The sequence below is a fragment of the Sebastes umbrosus genome, chromosome 15 (genome assembly GCF_015220745.1).
Source record: "Sebastes umbrosus isolate fSebUmb1 chromosome 15, fSebUmb1.pri, whole genome shotgun sequence".
Lineage (NCBI taxonomy): Eukaryota > Metazoa > Chordata > Actinopteri > Perciformes > Sebastidae > Sebastes > Sebastes umbrosus.
In genome coordinates, this window is record NC_051283.1 from 3,765,946 (window position 1) to 3,788,178 (window position 22,233).

The window sequence follows — 22,233 nt, forward strand, 5'->3', positions numbered from 1 at the left end:
CACACACACACACACACACACACACACACACACACACACACACACACACACACACACACACACACACACACACACACACACACTTACAGAGGAGGATCCACTCAGACTGCATGCACTAAAGAGGTTGATATGTTCGAATTCGGTGTTTTTGTACAGCGGAGACTTCAATTACACGATGAATCCAGAATGACTACGAACAAAGGGAGGAGAAAGCCACCATTGGTTACTGAGTTGATTGATGATGCAGTGTTTGAACAGCCGTTATCAGATTGAAGCCGATCATGTGATCAATACCATCAGGTCAACCCGTCTGATAATGAAAGAACCTTATTGGAGGCCGCTGCTGCTGCATCAATAAATAATCAAGCAATAAATCAATCAATAAATAGTTACTCATGACTCTAATATACAGAATATTTCAAGGTTTATCTGTGATTACTTCCAGTATTTACATTAGCACAATATATACCGCACACACACACACTGCATGCATGCAGGTTACACATACATACACACGCTCCACCTTGTACAAACACATACACACTCAACGAAAACATACAGTGACATCCGTCCCACATCAGCTCTGTCAATGTTTTACAGGTCAACACTCACATCCACAGTAATTCTTCAGTATTTCCACATCGACACTCACACTTGATGTGCTCTCTCTGCTTCTCACACTTGATTCAAAGTACATTTCACACATATTTTGAGTGTATTTCTGTTATGCTGCATACATTGAAACCATGGCTGTCATATTAGTTGGGCATGTGTATAGATCTCAGGGGGAGGGAGGAGAGTGTAAGCTGAGGAGGAGCCGACGGGTTTAATCAAAAGGATCATACATGTAGTTTTGCATGTTTTCACCGGACACGTCGTGTACGTGTAACTACTGCTCATTTTATACCAGAAAAGGTTTATGCTGTTTCCTACCTTCCAGGCCGCCCTGTGATTTCAGTCTACCCATCAAAGTAATGCTATTATTAGCTCAGTTAAGAGCAGGGACTCTCACAAGTGAATTTCCCATTAAGAGTTAGATAATAAGATAGTTAGATTGACTTTATTGCCCACCTCAGTGGAATTTTGTCTTTGGCTTCTCCAAGTTTTTGGAAACTCTTCTTTCTTGGTGCATTCAAGGATATATTCTGACATCTATGGTAAATGGACTTGCATTTATATAGCGCCTTTCTAGTCTTCCGACCACTCAAAGCGCTTTACACTACATGTCAGCATTCACCCGTTCACACACACGTTCATACACTTATGGCAGAGGCTGCCATGCGAGGAGCCGACCTGCCCATCAGGATCTGATCTAAATAAAAAAACTCACTCACACACCGACGGCTCAGCCTTCAGGAGAAATTTGGGGTTAAGTGTCTTGCTCGAGAACGCTTTGACATGTGACCGAAAATGTAATGAAATATGACTGAAAAGCAACATTTGAATGCAAGAAAATTCACATAATCTTTTTCATTCATTTTAAGTTTTAAGTCTTGCAATACGAGTTTGAAATACCATTGTATTATATTGTAAGGTTAAATTATGATGGAAAATTCAGTGGCGGCCTGGAAGATACATACTGTAGGAAAGCAATCTAATATCCTCTGGCTATATTTTGGAGAATGGTTGCAACACATATATGTAAAACTACCCAGTGTGGTCATTCAACATAATACATGTGTCTGGCAGGAAAAGATTACATATCAATCATGTCAGAACAGGAATGGATTGTTGTTTTTGTTCGCCGTCTCACCCAGCCCGTTGCTTGAGAGCAACCGTGGCTGGAAGGGGACTCCCCCCTCGGCCTGTGGAGTAGATCCTCCCAAGTGAGCCGCTCCTGCTGGGCAATTCCCTCCAAAGAACCTGGACTGACCCACTCCTGTTCCCAATAGGAGGGGGTTTGCCAAGGGATTCCCCACCAGAGATCCAGACTGCACCGTTCCTCCAAAAGAGGGGTTCATTTGTAGACACCCTCCCACAGAAACGGATTGTACCATTCCGGTTCCTGAACCCGGAGGAGCCACCTGAGCTGCCTGAAGCATATTATTTAAACCGGAATGAGATACCCCCGCGTTATGGGACGGTAGCTGAAATAAGGGAGTTTCACTGGGAGGATGAGCAGCTCCAAAAGCTGAAGGAGATGCACCAAAGGAGGGGGCTAGGGTGGAACCAAAAGGACTGCAGTATGGGTTTGATGTTTCAGGAAGGGACACACCAGCAACACCTCCTGATCTGACCACACGGCCAGAGGTCAGGCCCCTGGCTTTGAAAGCGCCTGGGAAAATTAGGAGGAGTGACAGGAGGGATGGAGGGATGAGCGGGTAAGGAGGGAGGGATATACAGTTTGAAGTATTCCAGCAAAGAGAAAACGCACCAGAGCAGAGAAAAGGGATGAGAAGAGTTAAATATCTGCTGGTTAATATACACTAATCTCTATACTAAACTTCAATAGGTCACTAATTCTCACACACACGCACACAACATCTATACAGCGAGACCACGGGGGGAAGGTGGTTAGGCAAAACACATAATCACAATAAGCTGTTCCATACAAGCCTATATTTTTGTCACTCATACTGTCTCCGACCCTCTCCATCTGTCTCAGCTGAAGAGTAGTGGAACACATTTGAATCAACTGTTTTTTTAGTGATTTTCCAGTCTTTGAAGTTGACCAAGCATCCGTTTGAATCAAGCGCACCACAAAATAATTCCACATGAAGCCTTCGTCAAAAATGGTATTTGTCACCCAGAGTGAAGCGTTCTCTCTGTCCTTACCGATGGCTTGTGTCTGGGCGACGAGCGTGTTGACGAGGGGGCGCTGCTTGGGTTTGGGGTTTGAAGAAAATAGATCGTCCAAGTCGACAAGCGACGCCCCCGCAGAGCCCAGAAACGAAGCAGTCTTTCTATTCTCCACCTGCGCTGATGATAGCATTCCTGCAATACAATAAAGGTCCAATTCTATTCTAAAAAGTGTTTTCTTTTGGGGAAAAGGTCAGGAAGGAAGAGAGAGCAAAGCGGAAGAGAAGTTTAGTTGATTAGGATTGTTAGCTAACAGCTGACAGATGGGGAAGATGGAGGTGAAAAGGAGAAAAAAAGTGTCTATTCATACATAGAAACAGACAGACGCCGGCACACAAACAGTTAAGTTGTTAAAGTCGCCGTTCTCAGCTGAGCACTAAGCCAGCTGACATAGACTTCTGTTGATTAAAAACAAGCATCAATTTTAGCAGAATGCGCAGAGGGAAAGATTTAGTTGATTTAATCAGATCGGAGCATTTTATTGCTGAGTACAAAGCAGACAATGATGTTTAACTCTCATGAATAAATGGATGGATCGCAGAAATAAGCATTCAGAAAGAGTGTAAGAAGTGCCATTTACCTGTCCCGTTGCTAGAGGCGTTGCTCGGTGCACCCCATGGATCACCTTTTTTAGACGCTCCGTCTCCAAAGGGGTCACTAGATGGGGAGGAGTCTGAGGGCGGAGCAGGAGAACCCCACGCATCATCTGTGCTGCCTGGAGCTGCAGCTAAATAGGAAAATAGAGCATGTAGACAAATATTTCAGTCTAATGGCTTTCTGTGATAAAATACTCTAGACATGAGGTTCACATGATAGTAGGGCTGTCAATCGAAATATTGCGATTAATCACATGATTGTCCATAGTTAAATGCAATTATCGCTTATTAAACACAGAAGATTCTCTTATCAACATGGAGTGGGCAAATATGCTGCTTTAAGCAAATATACATATATATTTATTATTGGAAATCAATTAACAACACTAAACAATGACAGATATTGTCCAGAAACCCTCACAGGTACTGCATTTAGCATAAAACATATGCTCAAATCATAACATGGCAAACTGCAGCCCAACAGGCAACAACAGCTGTCAGTGTGTCAGTGTGCTGACTTGACTACGACTTGCCCCAAACTGCATGTGATTATCATAAAGTGGGCATGTCTGTAAAGGGGAGACTCGTGGGTACACATAGAACCTATTTACATTCACATATCTTGAGGTCAGAGGTCAAGGGACCCCTTTCGAGAATGGCCATGCCAGTTTTTCCTCTACAAAATTTAGCGTACGTTTGAATCGTTATTTAGCCTCTTTCGAGACAAGCTAGTATGACATGGTTGGTACCGATGGATTCCTTGGGTTTTTTCTAGTTTCCTAGGATGCCAGTATTTTCAAACGAACAAGTTGTGTTAATGCGATAAAGAAATTATTGGTGTTAAAATTAATTTGCGTAAACTTTGCATTAACTTTGCCCTACTTAGCGTTCAACCGTATCACACAGCCTTCTTCAGCAACTGGTACTTGCCCAGGTGTCATCATGTGACCCAAGTAAGGAACTTCAGTCCTGTATTAACAAGTGGGGGGGAGGGTCATAACTCCCGTCTTTGAAAGGTCTCTGGCATTAGATGCAGAAGGCCTCCTTGATCTTTCCCCAACTGTCCACTGACTCCTGGTCAATGAATTTGAACCCCTTGCCAGTCGTTATGATTGGTTTTGATTTTGTTTATAGATAGCCGATGTCTGCTTCCAGTTCCCTTTCAATCTCTTACTCAGGGTCCTTTTCACCAATAAAGTGTTAACCACAGCCATAGACTCTCGCTAGATATTCCAACAGCCCAACCACGCACCCCTGGGATGATTCTGGTGGCAAAGGGGTTACGTCCATCAAAATATATGACCACTTGTTATCACGTGATCAAAGTTCTGATGACACCTGAGAATGTTCCATTTGTAAAAGAAGGCAATGGGACACGGAGGAAAAAATACTAAGTGAACCTCGAGTTTAGAAGCATCTATCTGTTGGTTTCTTACCTGGGGCTCCCCATGGGTCATTGTCCAGTTTGGATGCATCTCCAAATGCATCAGAATGATCAATGGGTGATGTGGCGCTTGTCCCGTCCCCCCAGGGATCTCCGCCCTTTGTTTCCTTCGGAGTGGATGGCGCCCCCCAAGGATCTGACCCGCTGCCAGGTGGAGAGCTAGCGGGGGCTCCCCACGCATCTGCACTGCCTTCAGGCGAGCTCAGCAGAGGTGCATTGAAGGGATCTGAGGGGTCATCTTTTGGTGGACTGGATGGCACTGTGAATGGGTCTTCTTTAGGGGGTGTTGTTGGTGGTGCAGCGAAAGGGTCGTCTTTTGTAGGTTTGGATGGTGCAGAGAAAGGATCCTCTTTGGGTGGTGTGGTTGGTGCGCCAAAAGGATCGCCTTGGGTAGGTTTAGTTGGTGCAGAGAAAGGATCTTCTTTAGGTGGTGTTGTAGAAGTGAAGGGGTCGTCTTTAGATGATGGTGGTGCTGCAAATGGGTCTTCTTTAGGGGGTGTTGATGCTGGTGCAGTGAAGGGATCATCTTTTGGGGTACTGAATGGGTCATCTTTTGGGGCATTAAAAGGATCATCCTTTAGAGCATTAAATGGATCATCCTTTGGAGCATTAAATGGATCATCCTTTGGGGTGTTGAATGGATCCTCTTTTGGGGCATTGAATGGATCATCTTTTGGGGCGTTGAATGGATCATCTTTAGGGGAGTTGAATGGATCGTCTTTTAGGGCGTTGAATGGATCATCTATTGGGGAGTTGAATGGATCATCTTTTGGGGCGTTGAATGGATCATTGTTAGATGAACTGAAGGGATCTGGTTTATCTTTTGGAGCAGAAAATGGATCTTTCTTGTCTTTGGGTGCATTGAAGGGGTCTGAACTATCTTTCGGTGCGTTGAACGGGTCATCTTTTAATGCACTAAATGGATCAGGATCATCTTTTGGTGCTGCGAAAGGATCTTCTCCATTCTTCGGAGCAGCAAATGAATCTTCATCCGTTTTTGGTGCTGAAAATGGATCTTCAACAGTTTTAGTTGGAGCCCCCCAAGGATCGCTGCTGGCTGTCTTGTCAGTTGTGTCAGGTTTTGCGGGTGTGCCCCATGGATCTGCGGCCTCTTTAGGTTCTTTGGGGGCTCCCCATGGGCCGGGTTTCACCTCCTCCTCCTCCTCCTCAGACTCCACTTCCTCCTCCTCCTTCTCTGCTTTCTTTCCTCCCCAAGCACCTCCTTTAACGTCACCGCCTTTGCCGGCATCCTCCCATTTCAACTCATCTTCACTCAACTTGCCCTATTACAATTGCAAAAAAAAAACACAAACATTTACTAATGCAGGGTTCAACGTTAATGTTTTCAATGTTGGTGAAGTGGGTTTGAATTCTACTTGACCAAAGTCAGTTTTTACTTGCCTTAGCGGTTAGGTTATCAAATAACAACAAAGATCAAAGCTAATTGTCATATTTAAACTTTAAGTAAATTAATCCCCCACATCCTCGAACGCCACCCAACTAAACTCCTGTTTCCAGGATAATTGAAATGCTCGCCTACCCTTCAGCTCATAAACTTTGTCTTTACCCTCCACCATTTTCTCGCGAGTGCCCATCTGGTACTGCGCATGTGAAACTCTCAACAGAGATGAGAAGGAAGTGAAATGGCTCACCCGTTAGCTACTTCCATCATCAGCTCCAGAAAAAAAACAATGTGTTTAATTATCTTTTACCACTCACCTGATCGGGCAAGTGAGTTGCTAGACTTACTAGCCCAATGTGGCATTTTACTTGCCCCGGGCAAGCGGGCAATCCTTATTGTTGAGCCCTGTATTGGCTTCATTATTTGGTGTAACTGAACCTTTCCTGTTGATCCACAAGATCAAACTGATTCGTTTAAGCCAAGTAATTGATTGCAATTGGAAACTGAAAAATCTTTTCAAATGCTCCATTGTTTGACTGAAACTTTGTTATTGAATGTTGAGTTTGTTGAGATTTTGTGAAAGGGATGTATACAGTATATAACTCTATGGTTATTTTTGAGGCTATGGTTTGTAGTGTTGCTGTACTCGACTGCATTACATTGCACTGGTGTTGTGTTCATGCACTTGCTATATGCCTACCCTCCGAACTGTTTCTTTCTTCTCAAATTCCTGTTTGATACGCTCCTCTTTGCGGGCAGCGAAGCTGGCGGTCAAGTCGGCCACCGAGGGTATGTTGTCCAAGGATGGAAGCCCTGAGCCCCCGGCAACGTAGCATGGCTTGTAATTGGGATCCTTAACGGCGTCTGCGGATGAGGCTGGTTAGAAAGAATGGAAAAGAGATTGAATGTGATTTTGTGTGGGAGAGACACAGACAAATAAAGACAATTACACTAAAACAGTTCAAAGAATGGGTATTGAGCGGTGATACTTTAGGACAGAAGGGCTCACCAGCAGCACTTTTTGATGTCTTCTCTCTGGTCTTGAGGGCAAAGTCTCTCTCCTCCTTTAGTTTATCATCATCCTCCATAAGAACAAGGACAACTTTGGCCTTCTCTCTCACATTTCCACCCTTGGGACAGATATGCTTACATTAGACTTTGATCTGACTCTGACTATTTGAGCAAAATCCTATCTAAGCCAGGAAAACTTCTTGTCTTCAAAGTCTTGTAAGCCTGAAAGTGTCAAGCATTGAAAGCTTTTGAATCAAGGGATTCTTACATTTGCTTGAGACTCCAAACGTAGACTGAATCCATTATCACTCTTTATTTGTAAACTTGGTCGAGAGGTTAAAAGGAGTATGATGATATGCACATTATAGTGTCAGTAATGGATACACTTAATGCATAGCATGCAACCTTTAAATGGATACTAAAAGTATCACCTGATCTTTGCCGTCCTTTTCTATAAAGCGATACTCTGTGAGCGCTTTGACGATGTAGATGCTGTCTTTCATTTTCAGAAGCACGCGATCGTCACCGGTCTTTAACAGGTACTCCAGCAGTGTCAGGGACTGGCATGAAAAAAAAGCATGACAATAAACGAATTTATCTGAAATAAAAATGTATGTGACTGAAACAAAAACAAACTGGCAATCTGTACAGTTTAACAGTTTCTTTGTGTTCCATATAAGTGTGAAATTCATAAAACAAAACAACAAAATCCGTTTAAAATCACAGATTTTGCAGGAAAGGATAAACAATATGCAAAAACTTCAAAAGACACAATGCTTGTAGAGGACACTAGTGTAACTGATGGGCCAATACAAAGTCACATGACTGGCAAAGTCCAAATGGTCTGTCATGTTCCTGAGTTGGTGATACCAGTAACTTAATAGCAGATATGTGGTGCAGTTTACATCTTTACTGAAGACCAGATAAATAAATCATGTCATAGGATGGAACAGAGAGTTTTTCCTTTCACTAAATGGCAATAAATTTCAGTTGAGCTAGAACAGTTAAAAACTGCTGCGCTGGTTAACAATGCAATGTTAAGATTTTAATCTTTTAAACTTTGGGTATCCTTGTACATGAATAGTCATTCTACTGCAGAATATCCTGGTTTTGATCGCATATTCTAACATTTAATTCTAAATCAAAAGGAGTCTGTGTATGAAATGCTAAGTAATAAGAGAAGATGGAACTATGTATTTATTGTCAGAGACGAGAGAAATGTTGATAATATTGGCCACAGCCCTTGTTTCAAAAGGAAAGCTACTGATGAATCTATAAGTGCTCTTATTAGCCTTAATTAATTATTATCTATAACTCATCCATCTTGATACACAACAGGAGTCTGGTGCTACAGGCCCCATCAGCCTTTACAAAATGTCCTGTTTCTATAAATAGACGGAAATCTTAAGTTTTGACATTAACATTCACAATAATGTCTGTTTGAAATGGCATTTTAACCACAGTCCTGTTACATGATACACTTATTGTGCATTGTTTGTTATTGATACCTTATGGATGTGTCTCCAGTTCTTGTCATCTTTCAGGCGCTTCCAGAGCATCGTCATGATCTCGTTGCAGGCCACCACATTGTAGGTGAGATCGGAGAGGTCAGCCATCTGAGAGCTGGACGGGCCCCATGGGTCATTAGACGTCGCCTCTCTCACCTGCGCAGGAAGCAAAGCAAGAAATGTCAGTGTGTAGGAAATATATGGTGGCGGCAGTCCAAAGGTCAGAGATGCCAGCTTGTGGCAAAAAAAAAGGCTCACAGTTAGAAATCGTTGCACCGATTACAGTGTAGCATCCTCATCTCATTTTATCCCGCTAACAAAAAATCATAAATAATCTGTTCTGCCAGGTTATTACCAATCATGTTTCACCAGATCAGCATTTTAGCGTTTATCCATATTTCCCCGAACCTAAAAACCTGAAGGTTCGATTTTAGACTTAAGAGAACTGTGTGAGTTTACTGCTGCAGAAACATTAAATCAATGGCTTCTTCTATCGATCTTCCACCTATAACTTTCAACTCAACTGACCCTTTGGTGAGCACATCCTTTCAAACTCATGTTGTACAGACAACAATTGCTCCAAACCACAACTGTAATTTAAATGCCATATACTGTATATGTTGACAAATATTAGTGTGTATAAAATGATGCACAATACTTCTAAAATGTTTAATTGGATATTAAAAAATGTCCTCTTAGGGTGTGCTAGTGGCATACAGGTTTAAGGTGCATGTCATCCCCCGACTCTCTTCCCTCGTTTACTGTCTAATAAAAGTAAAAATGTTCCAAAATCCTTTTGAAAAAAATGCATCTTGAACTAGACTTAAAGGATTTGTGTGTAGGATTTGGCAGTGGTGTGGTTGCAGATTGCAACCAACTGTGTACCCCTCCCGCTCACTTCTCCGTTTCCAAGACTGCCGTAACGTGAGACACTGAGTGCAAAACAGTGGTGACGCCATTCGCCTCGCTCAGAGGCCATCCTTACCGTAATAACACTACTTTAGGAGCAATGGAAGTCAGACGGCGGCTGGCGGTACCACGGCTCTGCACTCCCGGCTCACGTTATCGCAGTTTCACACGCGTGTTGGAGAAACTACGTAAAAACGTGAAAGGCTCTCTCTAGATCCAGTGTTTGGTTTGACTGTTCTTTGCTACTATGGAAACATGGCGGAGCAACATGGCGGACTCCGTGAAGAGGACCTGCTCCCTGTGTAGATATGAAGGGCTCATTCTAAGCTACCAAAAACACAAAGATTCTTAGTTTTAGGTCATTATACACTAATGAGAACATAGTTATGAATATTATATTTCCATTTTTTGCTCCCCTGAAATGTTATACACTGGACCTTTAAAGAATACAATGAGAAAGCATTTTATTTCCTGCTAGACGAAAAATGTAGCTGACATAATGGAAATAATGGATTGGTTTCAGTTTCTATTACCTTGACCTCTGCCTCAGAGTAGTTCTGGACCAGGTTCTTCAGCTGTCGGCGGAGCATAGAGGACGTCATGGTGTCTAAGGGGGAGGTGGGGAATCAAACCACCAGCAATCTGATTCAGAGAAAACTTGTAAACAATGCTGCATGCTTACATAGAAGAAGGATCCACACACATATGCTTACACATACACACAATCAAACATCATAAACACACATACAAACCCCCATACCTTTTGTAAAGTGACTGCTGTCAAAGATGTATTCTATGTTGCTTGAGTGCTGGCTCAGTGAGCGAACATCCTGCTGCTCTCTCTTCCTCCTGACTGCACTGATCGTCTCAGGATGACAGAAACCAGATCCTACAGCTGCAGGGAGGAACCAGTCAACATAAAAGAAAAGAGCTGAGGCGTGTGTTGGCACTGGGTGACAATGGCAAGCTTACAAATATGAGCTGCAAAGCTGCACTAAAGGTGTGCCTACACCTGCAGTATGTGTCAGTTTGTCATAATCACTGCGACAAAACACAGATCCTCCTCTGGGTTAGCTTTCTGGCTAAGCTACATGCTAAGTTAGTTAGCTGCCAGCGTCCTGGGGCTGAAAATATGAGCCTTAAACCTCATTTATAGAGCACCTGGATGATCAGTCTGAGTCATATCAACTGTAAATCGACGTGCTGACAAGTATCGTGTATCTGTGTGGATTGACATGTGGTGTGTTCAGGACCTCGGAGAGCGACTAGAGACGAGCAGCAGCCGTCAATATGGCTAACGGTGCGGACGCTGTTGTCGAGCAGCTAAACATCAGCATACACATCAGACTGTAGCGGTCAGATGAAGGGTTGTATTTAGAGAAACAGCCGCCGCTTTTTAGTCCAAAATAACAGGCACTCGCAGCGCGTTATTTGGAGCATTAAATGTGCGTATTTTGCAGCATAAATATCAGACTAACCCTGAGAGGATCTTCAGGAGTCTTCGAGGAGGAGACGACACGACACGACACGACGACCGTTTCCGCTTCCGCCGTTTTCAGCACCACCTGCAGTTATTAACATTTCTGATGCATTCTGGGTAGTGAATCAGCTTCAAATCAATTCAATTCAATTAGCTTTATTGATCATGACTGTCAGGTGATCAATATTGCCCAAAGCTTCAATTCAATAATAAATAAAAATAAAAAAAGAACAAAATAAAAACAAAAACACACACATATATATATATATATACATATATACAATTCATTAAGCAAATTACAATATATAGATATTTAAAAAAGAACATGCATGTAAATGGAAGAAAACAATAAAGAAGTAATTAATGTTTGTTGTGTCAATAAAACAAACAAACAAATAAAAAACAAATTAATAACAATATATTGCAATATCAAAGGATAAATGTAAAAAAAAAAAACTAAAAAAAACCCCACATGATATCTATCTATCTATCTAATAAAACAAACAAAAAAAAAACAAATAAAAAAAACAATTAATAACAATATATTGCAATATTAAAGGATAAACGTAAACAAGCTTCAATTCAGTGAGCTTTATTGATCATGACTGTCAAGTGAACAATATTGCCAAAGCATCAATTCAATAATAAATAAAAATAAAAAAAGAACAAAATAAAAACAAAAACATATATATATATATATATATATATATACATATATATATATATATATATATATATATATATATGTATATGTATATACATACATACAATTCATTAAGCAAATTACAATATATAGATATCTAAAAAAGAACATGCATGTAAATGGAAGAAAACAATAAAGAAGTAATTAATGTTTGTTGTATCAATAAAACAAACAAACAAATAAAAAACAAATTAATAACAATATATTGCAATATCAAAGGACAAATGTAAACAAGCTTCAGCTGACGGTGACGGTGTCTGACCGTTAGCACGCAAACCACACACACTCGCACACGCACACGCACACGCACACCCCCCTCACAGAGCCCCCTCTCTCTCTCTCTGAACAGAGCAGAGTGACTAAATGAGTCACACGCAGCACATCAACATCAACATCAACTCCCACATCAATAACAGTTGAATCAAGATGGCGGCCGAGGGCGAGTACGAGTCGATCCTGTGCGTGAAGCCCGAAGTCAACGTCTACCGCATCCCGCCGAGAGCCTCAAACCGGGCATACAGGTAACGGAGAACCGCCGGTGGTCGACGGCGAGATGCTGTATACAGTATGTGTTTAACGGTGTTCGGTGTGTGTCTGTGACGGGATGCGGGCATTTCACTCTCACTGCTCTGTGAGCACGCTTTACACATCACGACTCTGTGAGGGGCTTCATGTTGTGTGTTTATGGAGGAGCGGAGATATGAACATCCGTCTCCAGGTGTTAGTATGTTGACGGTTAACGGAGTCGCTTCTCTGCGCCGCTTTGTTGTCCCCAGCAGGCTGAGCTGTCAGAGATGTGACGGGGGGGTTTGTCATCGTGCCGGGTCGATGCGGGCGGTCTGCCAGGACAGTCCCACTCGCTGCTGTCACAGCTTGGATGTCCTCTTTTACACAGGGACACTATTGAACTGAGACAAAAAAGCATTTCTCAGGCTTTTCTGCGTGGATAGTTTTGGATTGAGGTTGTCGTTACAGATTGAAACTTTATGATGTACCCTGTGGTAGATATGCAGACGATCTGTCAACAGTGTCTGGGTGGACATGCAGGGACAGATCACAGCAAACAGTCAGAATAAACAGATCCATATGGACACCAGCACCCTCACAGGAGAGATAGATGTTTGTCCCATTTCAGATCACTTTAGTACAGGACGACTTTAGACATTACAAAGAGAGGTTATAAGTGTGAATGTTTACCTTCCTTTATATTCATGCCTATAAACCCACTATTAATTGATAAATACATATGTACTTTGAAATCAGTTTAAGCTGGTGGTTTCCAAGAAAAACCTGAAGGGACACAAGATGATTAAAGGGATGCGAGAGATTAAAAGATATTTACTTTTTTCAACTTTTCTTGTGTACTGGATAGGCTACTTTCACCTCAATACCTCTAAAGGTCCTTGAAATAATTTAAATACTGGATACTTTCACCTCGTCATATCTCGAAAGATTCTTAAAATAAGTAAAATACTGGATACTTTCACCTTCATATCTCTAAAGGTCCTTGAAAGAAGCAAAATACTGGATACTTTAACCTCTTTATATCTCTAAAGGTCCTTAAGATAAGTAAAATACTGGATACGTTCACTACTTATATCTAAAGGTCCTTAAAATAAGCAAAATACTGGATAGTTTCACCACTTACTGTATATCTAAAGGTCCTTAAAATAAGTAAAATACTGGATACGTTCACCACTTATATATAAAGGTCCTTAAAATAAGCAAAACAACTGAATACTTTCACAACATTATATCTCTAAAGATCCTTGAAACAAGTAAAATACTGGATACTTTCACCACTTTATATCTATAGAAATCCTTAAAACAAGTAAAATAATGGATACTTTCACCTTCATATCTCGAAAGATTCTTAAAATAAGCAACATACTGGATACTTTCACCACTTTATGTCTCTAACGATCCTTAAAATAAGTAAAGTACTGGATACTTTCACCTCCTTATATCTCCTTCAAATGAAACACAAATCTGTCTTTGCTTTTAACTCACATCCAAACCATAACCTGCTGTACATTCCAATATCCATACTACCATACAATTTACTATGCCAGAAAAAGATTTAGTATGTCCCAATACGTACTATGTATGTCAAATGCAGTATGCCAAAAATACCAGGATGTATTTTGGCATACTGCATCTGGTCGCATTTTGCAGTATGCAACCCAACATGCTTTTCTGGCTGTTCTGACCCACAATCCTCTGCACAGCAGATATACGAGCGAGAGGGTCAAAGTTCAAGGCACAAGGTTTTTGACGAAGTAGTATGTCCCAACTGTATGTATACTGCATGCAACGGGCAGCTGCAGTATGAACGAAAGTATGTGATTTGGAACGTAGCCTTGTTATGTAGGTTCACAAGTAGACATTACGTCATTTTAGGGTTTCCATTGTAAAATATGCAACATCATTTTTGTGAAACAGGTAGTTGTATAGTAAGAATAAATGGAAATCAATATTCAGTTAATATATCAATTGTTATGAGTAGAATTTTAAGACCTTGTTTTATCTACAGGGCAGCTGACTGGAAGCTGGATACTCCAGACTGGTCTGGTAGAATGAGGGTCACAGCCAAGGGCCAAGTGGCATTCATCAAACTGGAGGACAAGATCTCAGGTATGAGGACTTCATTGTGTATTACAGTATATCTTATAACTCCAGTATGTGATATAATCAATATCTAGGGGCTGTCAATCCATTAAAATATTTAATCCCGATTAATCAAACATTTTTCATCTGTTCAAATGTACCTTAAAGGGAGATTTGTCAAGTATTTAATACTCTTATAAACATGGGAGCAGGCAAATATGCTGCTTTAAGCAAATATATTTATTATTGGAAATCAATTAACGACACAAAACAATGACAAATATTGTCCAGAAACCCTCACAGGTACTGCATTTAGCATAAAACATATGCTCAAATCATAACATGGCAAACTGCAGCCCAACAGGCAACAACAGCTGTCAGTGTGTCAGTGTGCTGACTTGACTTTGACTTGCCCCAAACTGCATGTGATTATCATAAACTGGGCATGTCTGTAAAGGGGAGACTCGTGGGTACCCAGAGAACCCATTTTCATTCACATATCTGGAGGTCAGAGGTCAAAGGACCCCTTTGGAAATGGCCATGCCAGTTTTTCCTTGCTAAAATTTAGCGTAAGCTTGGAGCGTTATTTAGCCTCCTTCACTCTAGCTTTAAAACTTAGCCCAGTTCAACCTAAACATCGCAAGGTGTGTTAAAGCGTTACAAAAAATAAGCGGCGTTAAAACAAATTTGCATTAATGCGTTATTATCGCGTTAACTTTGACAGCCCTATCAACTACATTACTAACTGTACATTACTTTCCCAGGACAAATCAGTCAGAAGCCCTGTGATATATTGGTTACCTGTCCTCTAACCAGGACAAACAAACAGTTTAGAAAATCCATTGATAAATGGATGGATGGATGGTTCACTGTCTTTGACACATGGCTCGCTATCTCTTGTCCTTTCCCCTCGTGTCCTGTAGGGGAGCTGTTTGCCCAGGCACCAATCAAGGAGTATCCCGGTGCTGCGATGGAAACGGTCAGCGACTCCAGCCGATACTTTGTTCTGCGGATACAGGACGATAACGGTGAGGATGGTATGAAAATGACGAATGTCAAAGCTTGCCTGTTTCAAGGCCCCTAAATCTTATTCTAAGCACGAAGAACTTAATCTTGGCTGTTGTTGGTGTCAGTCACTGTAACGTCACCACCTGTCGTCCGCAGGTCGCAGTGCTTTCATAGGAGTTGGCTTCGGGGACCGAGGGGACGCTTTTGATTTCAACGTGGCTTTGCAGGACCATTTCAAGTAAGCGGTGACTGGGTGGTTTCAGGGTAAAATGGCGATCAATGTCTTCTCTTTGTAATGAATGTAACAGGATTACTTTCACACTTAATGTTAAGAAAACATTGAGTCCGGTTAAAAGCATGTACATTCACAGCAATAAATACAGGACTGAACATCATAGTTTTCCTTCCAAAGTATTGACAGTGTTAGCTTGTCCTATACTCGTCCCTCAACCCTCTGCAGCATAAGCAGTCCATGCCAAAACAAGATGCTGTCTTTGGGATACAGTATGCGGTACTGTACTTGTGGAAAGCTGTGTTGCTTTAGTTTTCCTGGAAACTGCTGAGACGCGTTGTTTTATTTGTGTATCCGTGCTGATGGTTCCTACTGGATATGTGTGTGTCTCTGCCTCCCTGCAGATGGGTGAAACAGGAGAATGAATTCAGTAAAAACGCCCAGCTCGGGGATTCAGGACCAAAACTGGACTTGGGCTTTAAAGAGGGACAGACCATCACACTCAACATAGGGGTAAGAACTCCAACATGTCTAGATTTTACTTCATTTTCAAAGCATTTTTAAATGAATTTAGACTGTTGGCAAGTGGAGAAAGGGATGGTCTTATAGTCTGTGGTTTTATAATTGAATTAGACTGCAAGCAGTCAAAGTAAATCAGAAACGACACATTCATTTATTAGGCTCTTAAGAAATAACTTTATGCTGCCTATAAAACAAAACGGAGTGTAACTGGAGATGTGAAGTGTTGAGGACCATCTGTAATTCACAAATCAAGTCATAATTTCCATCCACTCTTTAAAGGGACTGTTTGTAACTTTTTAAGCGTATAAATGTACCGGGTCGGGACACATGCGCGCTCGCATATGCTCGCTCCACCTCTAGACGTGAACGCGCGCTCACTACACACTGCAGAAGAGTTAGTTTAGCTCTGAGAATATCTAGTGAATATCTAGTGGATGTTTGGGCAGAAATAACTGCTGCAGCTCCTCCAGACCAACACAGGTTTTCCGTGTCTTGTGAAGTGACGGGGCTCTGCAGAGAGAAACCTTAACGTCTCGTTACCGACCGGGTGCCGGTGTCTCCCTGTTCACTCCGGCTGCGGGCGGAGACGACAAGTTACTCGCTGCAGAGCCCCGCTGCCTCAGCCTGTGCTGAGGCAGGAAAAGCCAACACTAGGATGAGATCTAAATCATGTTCATGGAGAGACCTTCGTCTGGTCAGCTAACATTACTGCCAAGCAGCTGAAATATAGAGTGATATTGTGGTTTTAGCTGACGTGTGTCGCCTCACTGTTTTTAGCGATGCTCGTTCAGGTATATTTAGAGCGAGCAAGCGCGAGCTCGACGCTGACTTTCATTGATTTCACGGCCACAGGTGTCGCTGTTAACAAGCATTTCTGAAAGTTACAAATAGTCCCTTTTAAAAATGAAGTTTATTAAGAGCCTCTTCTTCAGTCAACACTCAATCAATCAATTACTTCATTTGTCCTCAAAGGGCATTTGGTTTTGCATCAGGGAAACAAAGACACGGGATAAAACAAGCAAATAAAAAAGTTTTTCAATTGTGTTAGGAGGGATTAAGCTAAATGACAGTCATGTAAAAAACAACAACTGTCAGTTAAAAACATTCCTAAATTTCGTGAAAGTGTGAGAGACCTCATTTTTCTTTTCTGTCTCTAGCAAGGTAAAAAGAGGGATAAACCCCGCCCACAAGGTTCAGGAGGGTTTGGACTCCTCCCACCACCACCTGGAGGCAAGATAGCCCCGCCTCCTTTGTCCGGCTCATCCAATCACAACATAGTCCCCCAGACGGGAGACATGGCAACAGGTAGATGGCACTCTCTGTCGAAACTAAAGCTGCACCAGGCTGTTTTAATTTGGGCAAATAATTTGTGCAGCTTTAACCTCCAGGAGTGACCTATTTCCTTTATCACTGTGTTAATTAGCTGCTTGTCAAATGAGTCGTGCGTTTTAGAGCTTCAGGCTGCAGGAAATGGAAGTGAAATGTGTGTCAGTTTTTGAAGCTGCTGTTAATGAGCTCCTCATGTCTCCCTGTGTCTCTGTCAGGCTGCCTGCTGGAGCTGGACAGTAGTAACTCTAACACAGTGCTTCAGTCGAACCCTAGTTCAGATCTTTGGGGAGACTTCTCCGCTCCTGCAAGGTAATTTTTTGTAATATACACGATGTGTGGCCATGTGTAAAGCGGCGCGGCAAGTTTATTTGTATAGCACATTTCAGCAATGGGGCAATTCAAAGTGCTTTACACAAATAATCAACATTGCGACAAAGTGCTAAAGAACATTAAGACATAATTAAAACAAAAATAAAAACAAAAATAAAGAAAAAAAGAAGACTTTACACAATGTCTTGAAACATGGCTGCAGGGATTTGTTCCCATTCAGCCACAATAGCATTAGTGAGGTCTAACACTGATGTTGGGTGATAAGATTTGGATCACAGTCTGCGTTCCATTTCATCCCAAAGGTTTTGGATGGGGGTTGAGGTCAGCAAAGTTCATCCACACCAAATAAAAGTTCTTTTAAAATACAGTTAAATGATTTAAATGAAGATAAATTGGTAAATAACTGTAACAGACAAAATAAAGCAATCATATAGTCTAGGGGCTGCAACTAACAATTATTTTCATTGTCGATTAATCTGTCGATTATTTTGTGGATTAATCGATGAGTTGTTTGGTCTATAAAATGGTGATCAGGATTTCCCAAAGCCCAAGATGACTTTTTTTTCGAGAATGACTCAAACCAATTAATCTATTATGAAAATAGTTGCCGATTATTTAGTTGACTATTAATCGATTAATCTCTGCCGATCTAATACAGTCATATTTATAATTAAGGCGACTCAAACGTGATTGTAAAAAGATGGGGGAGATTTGACAGTGAGTGGTAAACCGTTCCACTGTCTTTTTCAATGTCATACTAGCTTGTTGCAAAGGAAGCTAAATAATGCTCCAAACTTATGCTAAATTTTGGCGAGGAAAAACTGGCATTGCCATTTTCAAAGGGGTACATGCAGTACCTGTGAAGGTTGAATTATCAAAGTAATTCAAGTAAATACATAGTGTGTGTATATATACACACACACAATAACATTTATCTACAAAAATATAAAGTACACATGAAGTGATGAAAAGATTAAAACTCTTCAGTTTTTTCTGCATTAAAAACAGAAAAAGTAAAAAATTGTACAAAGTGGGTCGTCCAATCAGATGAGCCAGCTGCTTGCATGGTGAGCTGTGATTGGTGGATGAAGCTCTACAGCGCGGTGAGGAACTCACCATATGGACCATCATGGGATTAATCATATATATATACTGTATATGTTACATGTTGTGCATATTATACAAATTTGAGTTTAAAATGGCATCTTTTTAGTTTATTTAGTTTATAGTTATTTGTACAAAGAAAGATCATAACATGCAAAACACTGGTATTTTCCTTTTATTAAGTCATATAATGGCTGTGTCCAAAATCGCATACTATGCACTACATACTCAATATGTGGACTATCGATCAACATACTTATTTATGGATAAACAGCAGTATGTATCTTTTCGGACGCACTGAACTGTAATTTACGTCATCACTTCCTGAGAGCCTCCTTGCCGGTTGGAGACGCGTAACCATGGTAACACGTGCCAACCTCATGTGACCAAAACAACGTTTGTGAGAATCATAGTCCGAATTACTTTAAAAACTGTATTACGCCTACCAAAGTGACATCTTACTCTACTTATGCTTAAATTGAAGACGTTACAGAGCTGTCCGTCAACACTCTGTTATGAACTTTGTCGTCACTACCGCATTGCATTGTGGGATATTTATACCGCCATAGTGTCCAGCGTTTGCAAACTGTAACATTTCACCAAAAATAGTATGCGATTCTAGTACTATTGGTTTCATACTAAGGTTGTATGTCAGTAAGGAATTTCTGATGCAGCCGTCGTATTTGTAGAGAGAAAGGTGATAACACGAAAAACACTGCTATTGTCCTTTAAAGGTCCCATATTGTAAAAAGTGAGATCTTCATGTCTTTTATATTATAAAGCAGGTTTAAGTGCTATATAAATACTGTTAAACTATCAAAACGCTAAATATATGGAGAAATACACACAGCCCGTATTCAGAAATTGAGTGTTTGAAACAAGCCGTTAGGATTTCTGTCCATTTGTGATGTCACAAATATACAATATATAAATCAGTACACGGTTTTAAACATAAACATTCTCAATGTGTCCCAGTTTATTTCCTGTTGCAGTGTATGTAAATAACATCAGCTGACAGGAAGTAAACATGGACCTAAACAGTTGCCTAGCAACGCAATTCCGTTGAAATGCACTAAAACGGAGCGTTTCAGACAGAGGGTAAATACAGGTATATTCAGACAGACAGTACGAGGAAAATAAAGTTGTTTTTTTAATATTACAGCATGTAAACATGTGCTAGCAGAAACACAAAATACAAGTATGAACCTGAAAATGAGCACGATATGGGACCTTTAATAAGTGATATAATGTTATCTAAATACATAGAAAAAATACTAACCTCAGTTTCTGTGTTTCCAGCTCCGTTCTGCCACCATCACCCCCGCAGAACGCTGGAAACTGGATCCAGTTTTGAGCCGTCGGCCGTCACGTCGGTCGTGATCTCCATCTCACCTGCATCCGTGTCTGTAGCTTCCTGTGCATCACACTGAGAGTAACTCCCACACACTTGATCCCAAAGCAAAGAACTCCACAGAGCTGTAGAAAACAACTCATTAAGAAAGAAAGAGTTCTTTCCAATATTCTTAACAGGAAATGAAGCATTAATCCGTTTTAAAGCCATCACATGATATAAGCCATTTCCAAAAAAACAAACAAATATTTAAGGGCTAATATGTGACGTCCTGAGTAGCAGGTGTTCCTCTTCTATGTGTCTGCATCGCCTCCCCGGTAGATGGCTCTCTGAGCAGAGCTTTAATCTTTTGATCTGGAAGGTTTTTTCTCACTGCGACGGCTCCCCCTGCAGGCGCTGCAGAGTGCTACACCTGGAGAGAAGGCCCCCAGTGCTTTCTGTAACCTGCTGTGAATAATGTGCAAAGAGCTGAAAAAGCTCAGCATTAGCGAAGGCTACTTTAACTGTAAGACAGTTTCTTTATTCGTCTAAAATTGGTGCTTATATCTTATTTTTGTGCGTCGGCATTATTATTTCTAATGAAATTGAGGTTTCATCATTTGACCTGAAATAATTTTGAAAGAATAATTTATTTAGATATAAATCCTAAAGAAAGAACAGTTTGAGATGCATTACATTTTTTTTTTTAACCTCATTTACAAGAGTTTTAACTATGAAAAGAAAGATTTTTTAGACTGAACGGGGGATTAAATGACTCGTTCCCATCGCCACACTGTGAATTGCGGAGTAGTACGGCCTTGTCATGTCTCAAAAAATCTGTATTTAAAACCACAACAACTACTGTAGGTCTAAAGCGTGGTTTCATTACATGATGATAATGCAAGATGCAACTTCAAAATGTTCAGATTAGCTTTGCTTTATGGGATATGAAAATTGATTTCAAACGAATGCAGATGCAACCTTTCATCATGCCTTCTATCGGGTATTTATCACCACATGAACCAGGAATTATCCGTTGTACAGTATTTTAGTGTGTTCATAAAATCACTGAGCTTACATACAGTAGGTAAGAAAGTTTATAGATATGTTCAGATGGCGTGAATTAACATTCCTCTGCCGTATTAAATCTATAAGTTTATGTTTACAATGTAAAATCATATTTGTGCTCACTGGGTGGCTTATTTTTGTTGTAACACTGAAAGCCAAATCCAGACATGTGTTCATCATTACTGTCAATTATTTACATTTTACTGCATATTATTTTTAAAGAATGAAATAAGCTAAGAATGAAACATATTTTGCTGAATTTAAACGATGGATTGGCGTCCATCTGCTGGCAGTAAATTAAAACTACTTAAATACTTAAGAGGCCTTCTTCACCCCCAATCAATTTTTTCAATTAAAGTGCCCATTTTCTAATAGAATATAATAGAATAAATGAGGTAAAGCAGAGCAGGACGAGTCCTATTTAGCCTTGAAGACCATTTCTGAGATCATCAGAGAAAACATGTAATGTGAGGATGGTTGGCAAGTAAATATCTGCTTCACTTTTTCCATTAAATATCTATGAAACTATTAATGTCCACCAGATTTACATTCCCATGCTCTCCTTCTGTAACAACCACTTTTCTGTTAAAGAGAAAACAGACTTGAGGGCAGTTTGGAGAACGTTTCAATAACAGTGGAAGTGCACATGCAATCAGTGTACCTGCTTTTACATGTTTGTGAAATGACCATGAGGCTTTTTTGATGGGGAAATGTTTAGGGAGCTGTAACCTTCAGTTCTAAATACTGAACTAAATACTGAATGTTTCATGGACGTAAGAATAGATCTTGAAAAAACGGTACAGGAAGTACAAGTTAATACAGTCCCAGATGTAGAAGCTGCTCAACACCAG

General features: G+C 40.8%; 2 protein-coding genes across 5 annotated transcripts; one reads left to right on the top strand and one right to left on the bottom strand.

The window, feature by feature from the left end:
• Positions 1-400: 400 nt before the first annotated feature.
• Positions 401-11,241, bottom strand: LOC119503344 (epsin-1-like). Of its 3 annotated transcripts, none has more exons than XM_037795068.1 (11): positions 11,148-11,241; positions 10,430-10,564; positions 10,203-10,276; positions 8,761-8,916; positions 7,684-7,812; positions 7,251-7,371; positions 6,942-7,117; positions 4,832-6,122; positions 3,380-3,526; positions 2,776-2,934; positions 401-2,275 (listed from the first exon to the last, which is right to left on the bottom strand). In XM_037795068.1, exons 3-11 carry the CDS (start codon positions 10,269-10,271, stop codon positions 1,713-1,715), a joined length of 2,811 nt encoding a protein of 936 aa, XP_037650996.1. In that variant the 5' UTR covers positions 10,272-10,276; positions 10,430-10,564; positions 11,148-11,241; the 3' UTR covers positions 401-1,712. The 3 variants fall into 3 exon arrangements, with proteins under 3 accessions (XP_037650996.1, XP_037650995.1, XP_037650997.1); XM_037795067.1 differs by having other exon boundaries at positions 10,203-10,311; XM_037795069.1 differs by lacking the exon at positions 401-2,275 and having other exon boundaries at positions 2,824-2,977; positions 10,203-10,311.
• A 947-nt stretch (positions 11,242-12,188) lies between these two features.
• Positions 12,189-21,910, top strand: necap1 (NECAP endocytosis associated 1). 2 transcript variants are annotated; one of them, XM_037795599.1, is made up of 8 exons: positions 12,189-12,373; positions 14,386-14,486; positions 15,383-15,496; positions 15,624-15,705; positions 16,104-16,212; positions 17,379-17,526; positions 17,766-17,859; positions 20,284-21,910. In XM_037795599.1, exons 1-8 carry the CDS (start codon positions 12,279-12,281, stop codon positions 20,336-20,338), a joined length of 798 nt encoding a protein of 265 aa, XP_037651527.1. In that variant the 5' UTR covers positions 12,189-12,278; the 3' UTR covers positions 20,339-21,910. The 2 variants fall into 2 exon arrangements, with proteins under 2 accessions (XP_037651527.1, XP_037651529.1); XM_037795601.1 differs by having other exon boundaries at positions 12,193-12,373; positions 15,383-15,487.
• The last annotated feature ends 323 nt before the right edge of the window (positions 21,911-22,233 follow it).